The sequence below is a fragment of the Tarenaya hassleriana genome, unplaced genomic scaffold (genome assembly GCF_000463585.1).
Source record: "Tarenaya hassleriana unplaced genomic scaffold, ASM46358v1 Cleome24, whole genome shotgun sequence".
NCBI lineage: Eukaryota > Viridiplantae > Streptophyta > Magnoliopsida > Brassicales > Cleomaceae > Tarenaya > Tarenaya hassleriana.
Window position 1 is genome coordinate 1,928,273 of NW_010965696.1, and position 14,020 is coordinate 1,942,292.

Below are 14,020 nucleotides of genomic sequence, written 5' to 3' on the forward strand. Positions count from 1 at the left end.
TCACTAAAGTCAAACTGCACATATAATGAACTGCTGAACTTGGCCCAGCAGACTTAATCATGTCGAGGAGCTTAACCATATCTTGTCCAGGAAAGTTGCCTGACTTCCCAGACGTCAGTGCAAAAACCAGTTCTGGGTTTTTAAGCAGCACGGCCAATAACTCGAGATCAGGTTCCAGGGTGCCGCTCTGGGCTGAGGATGTCGTGGCAGAAACTGCAGCAATCCGCCGTTCGTCAAGGGCATCTTGTGGTTCTGTGATATTTTCTTCGGGCGGCTGCTGAGACGGAATTTCGGGGGTCAAACTATCGTCATGGTCCATCTCCCTGTCCCATGGTTCCTTCGGGTTCAAGGGTATCTGCTGAAGAGACTGGTATATTGTTTCCTTTTCCCGTCGGTTCCGATTTCTCTGAACATCAACCTCTTTGCTGCTACCGCCAGCTGCCACTCTCCAGAGGTCATCAAGTTTTATTTCTGCAGGAAAAAAATGTGAAAAATGCTTGAATTAAAACCTATAAATGTCATTCATGTAGTAGAAAACAAATTTTACTCCTCCGCCATTCAGGTTTTACTCCTCCGCCATTATTGACTCAATAACTGCTTCAATGACTAAGGAATGGGAAGAAAATCAGACCGCTGCTCCACCCTATCTCCTACCTCACGCAGCCTCTAACATCAACAATTCCCTACAGATTCATTAGTGTAATCTAATACCGAGTAAGCTGAGATATCTTCACCATGCTCTGTCACTAAATAAGGCATTTTATCAAAGCAGTTTCTAACCGATGGTAGCAGTGTCAACTAAGGGTTTTGACCTCATTGGGAGACATCTCGTAGGCACAAAACTGAAACTCCAAGAAAAAGAGCTGACCAAGAGGCTACAATAATGAATAATACGTCAAGTCCAAGGGCGGTATTACCTGGTGGTACATGCCAAGCAATCTGAATTCTCTTGCAATTCTTCAGGATAGCCTGTGGATTCATTCTCAACTTTAAATCAGCCACTGCTTCTGGTTTGTTAGATATGTTCTGTGAAACTAAGGATGGTTTTTTGTAATCATCAGCTCTTTGAAAGAGATTGACAGCTGATGGATTAACAGGTTGAACAACCGAAGGTTCAATGGTGCCTCCAGTCTCTGCTTCATTGTTCTGATGGCTTGGAGAATCCTTAGCTGACTGAAGAGACAAGGGCCTCTCGGGAGTAGCAGCTTTTGTTTCGCCATTAGCACCTGGTGAAGAATCCTTTTTGCCATGCTTGCCCTGCATATAAAGAGCACGCATCTTCGCTTTTTGAATATCATCAGCAGACATAGGCCGGCTTTGATTTGTAGTGGATGTTCTTAGTGGCTGAGGACTCCTCCCGGCAGCTTTCTGGCCAGGTTGCTCCACCAACTGAACTTTCCTGCGTTCTCTGTTATCTGTTGCTAGCTAAGGAACCAAAAGGTTTGTGACATCTGATGTTGGGAAAGCTACAAAACTACAGCATGATCTCTGGAGCTAAAAATGCTCAGTGACTGCTAGGACGAAATATGTATTTAACAAGGTTTGGTTAAGTGAGAAGAAGGTAATATAGCATGAAGCACCGAATAGTTGATTCTTCTCTTGCTTTATTGAAAAAACATGAAAAAAATGTACCAATTAAATCGAGTTGAAGCTCCAATGAAGCAGCATAGTATAAGGATACAGGATGAAGATGGACCAAGCATGTGTTTCTTTGCAGAATCATCTGCAGACGGAAGCAACAGCTTTGGAGTCTGTGAAGATTCGAGCCTCCTGGGAAAAAAATATCAGCCAATAATAATGAAAACATCCAACCATTTTGTTGGAGCCTATATCGATGGTAGATTATAAGCAAATTGAAACCTGATTGTCTCTGAACTCCTATTCGAGGGATTCATAAATTCTTCCTGTTCCGACATAAAAAAATAGTTAAAAAAGATTGTCCATAGTCGACATAGCAAAACTTAGATTTGTGTTTTGAGTCGCTTACAATATTACTACCATCGCCCATGATTTCTTCGATACTGCACAATCAGACCAAATATCTATGAGAAAAATGTCACACTCACATCAAAGTTCATGGGAAATCAAAGAAATCCTAACAGGCATATAAATTAGAACTTGCCTCTGTTTCAGAAGCATCTGACTCTGCACATTAATATTTGAGTTGGTACGATTTTGTTTCTCCATAGCTTGGATTTTCGCAAATAACTTGGTCCATCTCGACAACAAAACTCTTGCCCTGTTTGATATGTCTGATCTTCAAATCAGATAAATGAGATCAAATATATCACAACAGTAACTATGACAACAATGATAACACTAAAGAGCATTTTAAGAGGACAACAATAGAAAACAAACTTTATATTCAAAACATTTATGATAAAAGAAAGAACATAACTGGGTCGATTTGTAAGAAATTACACCTGATATCCTGTAAAAACGGAGCCCATTGACACTTTGCAATATGGCTGACATGTTTTCGGGAGAAGCTTTATGAAGAGGTAAATGACAAAGCACCTGCAAGCCACTCAAACAATATACATATAACAATAGTTGGATGCTTTCACTAAAGTCAAACTGCACATATAATGAATGATATTTGTACCTTTAGGATAAGAAGTAAGACACTTGTTTGTTCTTCAGTAGCAGCTTGACTCAACCATGTTGTTAATATCATCACACCTCCTCTCAACAAAAACCTGTACATGCAAGCACATGAAAGGATCAAGCAGTAGACACAACGAAAAAGAAGAAACACCTAGCAAAAGATAAGAGCCAACTATACCATATCAGAACAGAGTTATTTTGTATCTGCAGAATCCACTCCATTAATTTAACTTGGCCAGAAAATGTCTCTTCTTTGCACATCAGAGGAAAAATATTCTCAACAAAGTGTTTATCTGAATCACTTATGCCAGACGGAATATCATTAGGTGACATAATTGCCAATGAATCACCACCATTATTGGTAGGACCTACAGAATTTAGAGGTACGGGGTCTAAAGATATAGCCAGAGCAGATGTTGAGGCAGAGTTCAAGGGCACAGGATCAATAGGCAGTATAGCGTTGGAGTTTTCTGGAACTCCATCTTGTTGTTCAGTATGTGTACTGGATCTGATGGCCTTCTCCCTTGAAAGCCTCGCCTGCCTCCTTACTCTTGTCTTTTGGCTGACAAAAAATTCTCGAACCTGCCATATAAGATACAACATAAGGCATCACTATCTTAAACACCCCCAATTTGCAACAAGGCCACAAAGACAATGACAAAAAGTCATCATATTTGGCTATCCAGAAAACGAGGAACATAGTAAAACTGACAAAGACAGAAAGAGTAATACCTGAGAGACAGTAATGCCAAATAGAGCACTTATCTCTCGAGATTCCTTCTTGCTAATAGCATCTTTAATTGAAAAAACTTCTTGCATATACTTAATTGCCTTCGGATTCAATAAGTCTCTTGGTCGTTTTCCTGAAGAATTGAAAATTAATAAGATGAATCTCATCAAGCGGAGCAACATTTTGGTATGGCTATTATTCATGGCCACCAATATTAGGAATGAATTGATACACCAACAACCATTTAACATATATAATCAAATCTTAATAAGAAAGCAGAGACAAATCAAATTCAGTGGCTATCCAAAAGAGTAAAGAGATAGTAAACAGGCGTGAACAACAGAGAGCAATAGGTTACTCTACCACGAATGTTAAATAAAATGCCAAACTTCATCTAAAAAGTTAGCCACTGAGTAAAGCTTTTCAGTTGTTTCATTCTCCATACTGAACTCTATAGCTTTTATCATCTAACATCCGCAATCTCATGTATGAAGAAGAGAGTGAAAACAACATTAAACATGTAAATGGATGGTGCAACACTTATCAAGACAATAATATGCATACTTATATAACATGTTATGGATCTTCAGAAGACTCACCGATTTTTATCGACAAAGCACCAGCAGCCTGCCAATGAGGAAAAAATCAATATTTTTTTAACAGAAGACTGATCTTAAAATTAAAAGTAGATGTAAGAAATGAGCAGGAAATACTTCAGCATATCAGCAGCTGAACCATAACCATAATAATACAACATACCACATCTAAGCATGGATTGAGAGAAGTAAAAATTCAGAAAACCGATTTCTTTCTAAGTTATGGCAGAACAAAAGACGCATTGCTCTCTGGTGACCCAGTAACAGGGTCATATGAACCAAAAGGCGAAAAAAATATCAAGAACCAATACCCAATCCTAGAAATGATACAAATTTTCCAGTCCTAGAATCAATATCGAGACCGCAATAATTTTCAATTCCCAGAGTTTTCTACTCAAAGCTTTATCATCTAAGGATATATAATAAACCAACATCATCACATAGAAAGCAAAAGCAGAAAATAACTCGGAATCAAAGTCGTCGGCGACCAAATATCACCAGAACAACAAATCCAAACGTATAATTGAAAACCCACCATTTCTTTCGCGAGGGGATTAACGCCGGTGAGCTTGCATTGTGTAACAACGAAATCTTGGAGCTGATCGACCTGGCTGTGGAAAAGCTCCCTCTGCGAATTCAATAGCCCCATCAACGACTCCGCCGAACTCCCGATTTCTATCTCCTCCTTGAACGCATCCATGGCCGCCGACCGAAAGCTCGAAAACCAAAACTTGCATTAGGGAATTCGTCTTCGTCAGGAAATCAGTAATTCGAACGCGAAAAAAACAGCAGAAATTGCCGGAGCATGACTGAAATTCGAAGCAGAAAGTAGGTTTAGGGTTCGGTTCTCCAACCAGAACAGAGAAAAATTGAGAGCGAAGACAATTTGGGGGCACAAATGTAAACAGCTGCTAAAGAATAAATATCAAAACGCGGCGTTTTGAGGTAATGTAGTCTGTTTATTAAATAAATAGATAACTTCGTTTATTTGGTTAATTAAATAAATATAACTCAGCACCTGAATTAAATATAAATTGGCTAAAATGAAAAAGGAAATTGTGGGGGAGAAGGAAATGGGTTCTTGATATCGTCGTTCCGACTTCACCGCCTTCTCAAGTCGGGGGTTCTCTCTTCCTTTCTTTTATGTTGGGGTTTTTTCCCCTGTGAACCTCGCGATCTCACAGCTCTTCCGGTCCTATCGAATCGGATTCGATGTCATCGTGGTATTAGGGTACGTGTTGATTAGGGTTTATGATCTTTACATTCTTTACATGTTCCGATGCTTATTCCCGTTTTGGTTGTGTTACACGGATTCTTCTGTTTTTTTTGTCTTGATTGGTGTTCGCGTATGTATTCTTAATTTTGGATTTGTGTGGGATCAAGATTCTTAGGGCTTCATCGGCTTCTTCAGGGTGCATTGTTACTGCCCAATTTGTAGTTGATCTTATTGATTGGTGTTTTTTTTTGGAGCTCTGCCTTGACGGGATTCTTCTCTCTTGGGGATTCGATTTGAAACATAGCTGTGGATAAAAAAAATCTTGTTATGTTTCTGGCAATTTGGTAGTGATACACTGATAGTGTGTGATAGCGTGATTTTTTAACCGATAATGTGGGGTTTCATGTGTTACTATAACCTCTAAAGAGCTGCATCTCTTGCGGTTTCCTTCATATTCTTGGAGACAGGTTTAGGAGAGCATAAAACATCATTCTTAAAGATGGAGCGTAAGACAATTGACTTGGAGCAAGGATGGGACTACATGCAGACTGGTATCACGAAGCTGAAAAGGATTCTGGAAGGACTGCCGGAGCCAGCTTTTGACTCCGAACAATATATGATGCTTTATACGTTGGTCTTTACTATATTTTGTTTATTGGTTGATAACATTTACTCGTTTGTAACTGGTACTGACCGTAGTGGATGTTCTATGTTTCACAGGACGATCTACAATATGTGTACTCAGAAACCTCCTCATGATTATTCACAGCAGCTTTATGACAAATATCGTGAAGCTTTTGAGGAATATATCAGTTCAACGGTGAGTCCTGTAACACTTTCTCTTTCGTAGAGTTCCTGTAGAGCTCCTTACCACCATTGCTTCTTGCGTGAACGTTGAGACTTTAGGTTGGAATTTATTTTTGAATTGTTTGTTAAGTGGAATAAACAATATACATTGTGTGGTTAGGTTTTACCTGCTCTCAGGGAGAAGCATGATGAATATATGCTGAGAGAGCTTGTTAAGAGATGGTCGAACCATAAAGTGATGGTTAGATGGTTATCCCGATTCTTCTACTATCTTGACCGTTACTTCATTGCCCGGAGGTCACTGCCACCATTGAATGAAGTTGGTTTAACATGCTTCCGTGACCTGGTTTGTTATACTGTCCTTTTGCTCCTAGTTATGCGCTGTATTAGGATAAGTTGCAATTTTTTTGTCTTTTTATTTTTGCTGCAGGTTTATAATGAGCTGCATTCCAAGGTCAAAATTGCGGTGATAGCACTTGTAAGTATGGTATTTTTAATGTAATTATATCTTACTTTGGCTTCTACCTGTCTCAACTTCTAACATAATATGTTTGGTACCAGATTGACAAAGAACGTGAGGGGGAGCAGATTGATAGGGCATTATTGAAAAACGTATTGGATATCTATGTTGAAATAGGAATGGGGCAGATGGATAGATATGAAGAGGACTTCGAAACCTACATGCTACAAGATAGTGCATCTTATTATTCTCGTAAAGCATCAAGCTGGATCCAGGAAGACTCATGCCCTGATTACATGCTAAAGGCATGGCCCTGAAAACTGTCCTGGATTGCATTTCATTTTCATTTGGAAAACATATTTAACAATCAGTACATTTATACTGCAGTCTGAAGAGTGCTTAAAGAAGGAGAGGGAGAGAGTGTCTAATTACCTTCACTCAAGTAGTGAGCCCAAAATGGTTGAGGTGGGTTATGATCATTATAATTTATCATGCTTTTATGATTGACAAATTAAAACATGGTGTACTGTAAGTACTCTAAAGAGTATGTTTTGTACTTGGTCGACATGTTCTGTTTTAAGCATTGATAGCTATTGACTTGTTTGTTTACCTATTAATGTAGAAAGTGCAACAAGAATTATTGGTGGTGTTTGCAACACAACTTCTAGAAAAAGAGCATTCAGGGTGCCGTGCATTGCTAAGAGATGACAAGGTATGCGTGCTTCTGTCGTTTGTTTTCTTAATTTATTAGTGCCTTTAATTCTTTATTTAATTTAGCATCTCAATTTGCTTTCAGGTGGATGATCTCTCCCGGATGTACAGGCTTTACCATAAAATTCCGCGAGGCTTGGAACCTGTTGCTAATATTTTCAAGCAGGTTTGTTCTATAGTTTCTACCTGCCTTTATCCTTTGTTTACAGTAACAGAGGGCTGTCCACCTCTTCCAGTTTTGCTTTGTAAGACATGTGTCACAATTGAACCCGGGACTTTGTAACAGCATGTCACTGGAGAGGGCAATGCCCTTGTACAACAGGCAGAAGATGCAGCTACGAATCAGGTTCATATTCTTTTCTTACTCTATCCCCCAAAGACTATCGGATTGACATATTTTAACTGCTCAATCAAAGCAGTATGCTTAAGTTATCCCCCTTCTATCTAATGAATTGGTGAAGATGTAAACCTGGGGCTGCGTTGGCTATTTAAATGTTATTTGATAGTATTCGTAGTTCCTTAAATAAAGGTTTTACAATTTACTGGATAGGCGTTCATTCTAACCAAAATTTTTATAAACCAACCCTCCATATGCACCCGTGTACGGTTGGGGTTTGCAAAATTAGATGGTCTACATTCTTTTGTGGTTTCTAAGGATTTTCCATTCCACAGGCTGCAAATACTACTGGCGTGCAGGAACAGGTAGACTTCCTAACCTGAATTTTTTAAACTGAACCTGATTTTCATGGGACCAAATTTTTTTCGAATTTAGTTATTCACTTTCTCTTTCGTGGTTCAGGTTCTTATCAGAAAAGTGATCGAACTGCATGATAAATACATGGTCTATGTCACTGAGTGTTTCCAGAACCACACCCTCTTTCATAAGGTCTGATTTACTTTTTCAAGCCCTTTCCATGTGTCTATCTTGTTGCTATACCTCTTACTTTATGACATGAATCTTTTTGTAGGCTTTGAAAGAAGCTTTTGAGATTTTCTGTAACAAAACAGTTGCTGGAAGTTCCAGTGCAGAATTACTTGCTACATTTTGTGATAATATCCTCAAGAAGGGAGGTAGTGAGAAGCTGAGTGACGAAGCCATTGAAGATACACTTGAGAAGGTAGTTATTTTAATATTGCTTTCATAGTTTATTTTCGTTTCTCCTGGTATTGGTGCTGAAATTTGTTTGTAATTTTGCAGGTTGTCAAGTTGCTTGCCTATATAAGTGACAAAGATCTTTTTGCTGAGTTTTACAGGTATCTCTGCTTCTGATCTTTGTTTTTCTTTAATGTTAGTTTATATTATTGTATTGGTGGGATGCCCCAAAATAGTATTGGAATAACTGACGATTTTTGTGTTGGGTTGCATTTTATCTGGTTCTTGCTGTCGTTGGCAGGAAGAAGCTAGCCCGCAGGCTCTTATTTGATCGTAGTGCTAATGATGATCACGAGAGAAGTATTCTTACAAAGCTCAAGCAACAATGTGGCGGGCAATTTACCTCTAAGATGGAAGGCATGGTGAGTTAGATGAGTTGCCTCCTGTATTTCTTCATATCTAATTGTTAGTTGGCCTGATTATGTATGCATTCTGTTCAATTAATATGCTTTTTACAGGTAACAGATCTGACGTTGGCAAGAGAAAACCAGAACAACTTTGAGGAGTATCTAGCCAACAACCCTTCTGCAAACCCAGGAATTGATTTGACAGTCACTGTCCTTACTACTGGTTTTTGGCCAAGTTACAAATCATTTGATATAAATCTTCCAAGCGAAATGGTAACCAATTTATTTTATTTTTTATCTTGGAAGGAAAATCTTCTCTATGATGATTTGACACATAAATCTTCCAGATCAAATGATGTAGGCTTTGGAAGATTTAATTCTCTTATTTATTTGTTTCAGGTTAAGTGTGTGGAAGTTTTTAAGGGTTTCTATGAAACAAAAACTAAACACAGGAAGCTTACTTGGATTTATTCTCTGGGAACTTGCCATATTAATGGAAAGTTTGATCAAAAGTCCATCGAGTTAATTGTGTCTACCTATCAGGTATCTTTTGGTCGGTTATTTGTTGTGGTTTGGATTTATGTTTTAGGAATTATTAATGGTTTTATCGGTACTTAGTTGCCACCTTATGTATTTCTTGGTGTGTAATGACATTTCTGTGTTTTATCTTTGCAGGCTGCTGTGCTTTTGCTTTTCAACACGTCGGACAGATTAAGTTACACTGAGATCATGAATCAACTGAACTTGAGCCATGAAGATCTGGTCAGGTTGCTGCATTCCTTATCGTGTGCAAAGTACAAGATCTTAACCAAGGAGCCGAGCACAAAAACTGTTTCCCAGACTGATGTCTTTGAATTCAATTCGAAATTCACCGACAGAATGAGGAGGATTAAGGTATGAAATAATGCAACACCCAAAATACCGTTCTCTTCCTTTTTTGTGGATTTTCCTGATACCGGAGAGTTGTATAACGGTGTGAATGTTTCTGAACTTGTTGTGAACGAAGATCCCGCTTCCACCTGTGGATGAGCGGAAGAAAGTGGTGGAAGACGTCGACAAAGACAGGCGATATGCCATCGATGCTGCCATTGTGAGGATCATGAAAAGCAGGAAGGTATTGGGACATCAGCAGTTGGTTTCTGAATGCGTTGAGCAGTTGAGCCGTATGTTCAAGGTACATTACATACATACATCTATATATATATATATACATACACACTTCATCCAGACTCTGCATTCATGGGTCGGGTTTAACTGGAAGACTTTTATCGATATATGGATTTGTGTTTGATAAAATTTCAGCCGGATATAAAGGCGATCAAGAAGAGGATGGAGGACTTGATAACCAGAGACTATCTGGAGAGGGACAAAGAGAACCCAAACACGTTTAGGTATTTGGCTTAAGACACACACACACACACACCATACACTCTTATATGTCATCACATCAACGGCTTTTGAAGGAGAGAAGGAGAGAGGTATGATTTGGGCCTTTGTGTATAATTTCCGAAGTTTATATCGTTTGTTTGAGGGTTTAAGACAGAATTTTCATTCTGGATGAGGATATGATTAAGAATGATGTTTGTTGATTCCTATATTGTCTTCTAATATATCATTTTTGAACATTCCTCGTGTTTATGCTATAGTGCCTTGCTCCGTGGGTGAGGTTTTCCAATTCCATTGATGGGTTTTGAAGGAAAGGGAAGAATGTAATTAATATTAGGTAAAATCGCCAAAGCCTGTATCCTTACAAAAAAAAAATTGTATTTTTTTATTATAAAAAAACTTTATACTTATATTTATATATATATATATATATATTTTTTGAGATATCAAATAAAAAAATATTGTATTTTTTTTATTATCAAACGAATTCTATATTTATATTTATTCACCAAAATATATACCTATAGCAAACTCAGTCTCGAACCTTGCGATTAGAACACTGCCAAACTTTTTTCCGGATCTGAAATCGAAAAATGAATCGAGGGAACTGGGAATTTAGCTAATCAGATGGCAGCTTGAATTGACGATTATACGCTGTTATTGCTTTTGGCTGGAAACGGCGTTTCAAACGCAAACGCAGCGTTTGTCGGATCTCTGCTGCTGATCTATGTTTTTAATATTTTCCGTTCCTTCTGGTTGGTGACGTGTATCCTTTGGTTTCCTCCCACTTTGAGAAGAGACAGAATATTCCTTATTGAATGGGCCACGCGATAATAGAAAGCAGCTGAGAAAGAATCACACAGACGGCAATAAAGCGAGAGGGCGATGAACTCAGTGTTCTCCATTGATGATTTCGCCGATCCATTTTGGGAGGCTCCGCCTCTGTCTCCGGACCCGCCTAAGGCGGTTACGGCGTCGGGGCTTAGCCGGAGCCAGTCGGAGTGGACGTTCGAGATGTTTCTCGAAGAGATGTCGTCGCCGATGAGCGCGGTTTCCGCATCTTCGGCGACCGGGAACGCGATCGGCGTCTCTTCGGGGCAGTCGGTGCCGTCTGTTTCGGGAACCGACGACGTTGAGGATGAGGGTCGCGTTCGGAATCGTGATTTGGAGAACAGGGACAGTCCCCTTCCCTCTGATCGTTCGCCGGCGGTTGTCGCTGATTCCGATGAGTGTCATCAAGTTCTCAAGAGCAAGCTCGAGACCGAGGGCGCCGCTGCTGTAGCTCTTGGGGTATTTTCCCTCTTTATCTCTACCTATATGTGTGTCTGTAAAGTGTGCGATTGGCATGCGAACGGCTAAATTTCTGGTACTGGTGCTATTTCGCAAGGTAGATATAGTGAATATGATATCACATAGTAAAGGCGGTGTCTTGCAAAAATTTGAGCAGGCTGCGTCCGTGAAGCCTGAAGATGCGAGTAGTTCTCCTGAAATCCAAATTCTGCCGGATCAGTCGGGACCCCGTGTACAAGGTGAGACCTTTACCTTTCCCTTTCTTCTGGCTCGTCTCTAGTTTCAACAATGGAGCAAGAAGAGAGAAACCTGTGCAACACTTGTTGATTCTTCTCCTCTTGTTATTGTGGTCTGCATTCGCAAATTGTGAGGCCAAGCAAGGAGTGTAGTGGGCATGGAAATGGATGGTGAAGATGGCATCGTTGTTTTATTGTAGCTGATTAATGGCATTTCCCTTCATTGTTACCCCACTGCTCACTAGTGTCCTAGAAGTTCCCGTCCTTCTTCTTGCTTTTTGCTCGAATTGTGTTTAAGAGTAACATCAGTATCTACCACTGTGGCATAATAACTTTGCGATTCTTATCTTTGTCTTTCAACTATCACTTCCAAGTTTCGGAGATAGTGTGTTTAGTCATAACCTTACTTTCTGAGTGGAAAAAAGTAGGTCTAGAGTTGAAGCAGGCGAGAAGTGGATCTTCAAGAGAATATTCTGATGATGATGATGAACTTGAAGGAGACACTGAAACCACTGGTCACTTGGGCCCGGAGGATGTAAAACGCGCTAGGAGGTATGTTTTTCTTCTCCCGTTTCTTTTCTTTCTATCCCCTTTGAAGGTTCTCTTGTGCTAATTGGAGCTTTCTTGTGTGACATCAACAACACAAATTTCTTTGGGTGCTTTTTTATTTTGTCGTGTATGTTTACTCACCTATGAAACATATTGTTCATTGTTGCTGAACTCCATAGTCGTCTTGAGTTTGAGTAGAAGGAAGATTCCTCTAATATCTCCTAGTAATACTATATTTGCTACTTTGATATCTATTGAAACTCGGTTCTGGAATGGAATCTTTCTAATTTTGTAGGATGTTGTCGAATAGAGAATCTGCTAGACGTTCCAGAAGGAGAAAACAGGAACAGATGAGTGAACTCGAAACACAGGTTTCTCTGCACTCAATGCCTGAAAAAGTCTTTCATCTCCTTATTTCCTGATGAGAGAAATGCTGAGACCTTCTTCTTTTCCTCACAGGTTAGTCAACTGAACGTTGAACATTCATCACTTCTCAAGCAACTCAGCGACGTGAATCACAAGTATGATGAAGCTGCTGTCGGCAATAGAATACTAAAAGCCGATATTGAGACATTACGAGCTAAGGTATGCACCACTTCTCTTTTCTATCCTTCAGCTTAGCTATCCTTATGTTTGTGCGATTACTGTACTCAAATCGAAGAATGTTCCTACGGCAGTTGAATGTTGTGTACAACCACAGCTGTTTCTTTCTAGTGACTTGAATCTCTTCCAAGGATTGTTTCTGAACTGTAACTTTTTTTTTACTCACTTCCTGAGAAGTGAAGTGGTGAGATTCAGAACCACAAACCTCTGATTTGGTAAGTTTCTGCTCCTCAATCTGATTTCCAGCAACAATCCGAAACCTTTATTGAACACCGAAACCGAAAACAACTTGGATGATCTTGATTTGAGAGAGGATCCCAACTCTTTACCCCATTAAAAACCCTACCCCTTTCTGAAAATTCTGCATAAACCATCCTTCTAACCTGTATTTATAGCTAAAAATTGCTGAAACTAACTATTAATCAACATATCCAAACACACACTACTATAGTCTAGATACAGTGAACCTATACAAAAAGCTAAACACAAACCTGTAAGCATTTATCATGATGAACCACCAACCTGGTGGTCCAAGTGAAACGGGTCGGTTGCGCTAGAGTATGGAGAATCAAAGAGATATTGTTTTGTAGATCTTATCTATGATGCTGCTAATATTTTCTTTGTGCCAAACCCTTATAAGTGAGCAGTAAAAATTTGCTGTTTGATGACTTGAAAATAACCACCATGGCATCTCTCTCCTGATGCAGGTGAAAATGGCGGAAGAAACAGTGAAAAGAGTGACAGGAATGAACCCTCTTCTTCTTCGAAGATCCAATGGACATAACAGTGTGATGCCGTTGGTCGGAAACAGGATGGAGACTTCTTGCATTGCCACCTTGCAAGCACATTCGAACCTCAACCACGTATCTAATGCCCAAGTTCCTGAAATCACACTTCCAGCTATTTTGCCTCCAAGACTGGACAACAATTTCGGCCGCCACAGCCAGGTTTCTCCGTTCTTGAACTCCCAAAGTACTTCCCCGGGCAAGATCTCATGTGGAGAGCTTCAGATACAGAAAATGGGGAGCGGGCAAAAACAGGTCGGTCCAACCGGCCATTTTGCTTCAGCCCCTAACCCATACAGACCAGTGCATGGTTGGAGTCATGAACCTACACACTCTGTTCCGAACAACGATTCATCATGAATCATTATTCTGTTCTTACCAATGCCTTTGTAAAGGTAAGCTAAATGCTTTAGTGGCATATAATGTGTGCGCAAGTTCCATGATGGGGTGTTTATAACTGCGACGTATCAGAATCTGAAGTGTAATCTATGGCCATTTCTTGTACAATCATCACACCATTCCTCGGTTACCCTCACGCGTTCGA

At 39.7% G+C, this 14,020-nt stretch overlaps 3 protein-coding genes across 5 annotated transcripts in view; 2 read left to right on the plus strand and 1 right to left on the minus strand.

Annotated features, from left to right (window-relative positions):
• LOC104815934 (homeobox protein LUMINIDEPENDENS) overlaps window positions 1-4,814 on the minus strand; it is a 6,061-nt gene extending 1,247 nt beyond the window's left edge. Inside the window, exons 1-12 of the mRNA XM_010544560.2 lie at window positions 4,469-4,814; window positions 3,937-3,964; window positions 3,340-3,470; window positions 2,786-3,189; window positions 2,606-2,699; window positions 2,424-2,517; window positions 2,123-2,252; window positions 1,988-2,021; window positions 1,861-1,904; window positions 1,682-1,770; window positions 918-1,415; window positions 31-471 (exon numbers count right to left, since the gene is read on the minus strand). Coding sequence (XP_010542862.1) covers window positions 31-471; window positions 918-1,415; window positions 1,682-1,770; window positions 1,861-1,904; window positions 1,988-2,021; window positions 2,123-2,252; window positions 2,424-2,517; window positions 2,606-2,699; window positions 2,786-3,189; window positions 3,340-3,470; window positions 3,937-3,964; window positions 4,469-4,633 — 2,152 coding nt within the window. The 5' untranslated portion in view covers window positions 4,634-4,814. The remainder of the gene's footprint in view (window positions 1-30; window positions 472-917; window positions 1,416-1,681; window positions 1,771-1,860; window positions 1,905-1,987; window positions 2,022-2,122; window positions 2,253-2,423; window positions 2,518-2,605; window positions 2,700-2,785; window positions 3,190-3,339; window positions 3,471-3,936; window positions 3,965-4,468) is intronic.
• A 165-nt stretch (window positions 4,815-4,979) lies between these two features.
• On the plus strand, window positions 4,980-10,222 carry LOC104815935 (cullin-1-like). 2 transcript variants are annotated; one of them, XM_010544561.2, is made up of 20 exons: window positions 4,980-5,164; window positions 5,617-5,779; window positions 5,870-5,969; window positions 6,117-6,302; window positions 6,387-6,434; window positions 6,518-6,721; window positions 6,804-6,881; window positions 7,039-7,128; window positions 7,213-7,293; window positions 7,414-7,473; window positions 7,800-7,829; window positions 7,927-8,013; window positions 8,096-8,245; window positions 8,326-8,381; window positions 8,522-8,642; window positions 8,739-8,900; window positions 9,027-9,170; window positions 9,303-9,521; window positions 9,634-9,801; window positions 9,930-10,031. In XM_010544561.2, exons 2-20 carry the CDS (start codon window positions 5,649-5,651, stop codon window positions 10,029-10,031), a joined length of 2,217 nt encoding a protein of 738 aa, XP_010542863.1. In that variant the 5' UTR covers window positions 4,980-5,164; window positions 5,617-5,648. The 2 variants fall into 2 exon arrangements, with proteins under 2 accessions (XP_010542863.1, XP_019058352.1); XM_019202807.1 differs by lacking the exon at window positions 4,980-5,164 and having other exon boundaries at window positions 5,649-5,779; window positions 9,930-10,222.
• A 577-nt stretch (window positions 10,223-10,799) lies between these two features.
• Window positions 10,800-14,005, plus strand: LOC104815936 (basic leucine zipper 10). 2 transcript variants are annotated; one of them, XM_010544562.2, is made up of 6 exons: window positions 10,800-11,303; window positions 11,461-11,542; window positions 11,965-12,091; window positions 12,384-12,459; window positions 12,548-12,673; window positions 13,399-14,005. In XM_010544562.2, exons 1-6 carry the CDS (start codon window positions 10,899-10,901, stop codon window positions 13,834-13,836), a joined length of 1,254 nt encoding a protein of 417 aa, XP_010542864.1. In that variant the 5' UTR covers window positions 10,800-10,898; the 3' UTR covers window positions 13,837-14,005. The 2 variants fall into 2 exon arrangements, with proteins under 2 accessions (XP_010542864.1, XP_010542865.1); XM_010544563.2 differs by having other exon boundaries at window positions 10,802-11,303; window positions 11,968-12,091.
• The last annotated feature ends 15 nt before the right edge of the window (window positions 14,006-14,020 follow it).

Bases quoted from the DNA above. Each gene is read 5' to 3' on its own strand.
- LOC104815935 (XM_010544561.2), top strand. From the start codon at position 5,649: ATGGAGCGTAAGACAATTGACTTGGAGCAAGGATGGGACTACATGCAG. The intron at 8,643-8,738 runs GTGAGTTAGATG...TGCTTTTTACAG, and splicing joins CCTCTAAGATGGAAGGCATG to GTAACAGATCTGACGTTGGC. The intron at 8,901-9,026 runs GTAACCAATTTA...TATTTGTTTCAG, and splicing joins TAAATCTTCCAAGCGAAATG to GTTAAGTGTGTGGAAGTTTT.
- LOC104815936 (XM_010544562.2), top strand. From the start codon at position 10,899: ATGAACTCAGTGTTCTCCATTGATGATTTCGCCGATCCATTTTGGGAG. The intron at 11,543-11,964 runs GTGAGACCTTTA...AGTGGAAAAAAG, and splicing joins GTCGGGACCCCGTGTACAAG to TAGGTCTAGAGTTGAAGCAG. The intron at 12,092-12,383 runs GTATGTTTTTCT...CTAATTTTGTAG, and splicing joins GATGTAAAACGCGCTAGGAG to GATGTTGTCGAATAGAGAAT.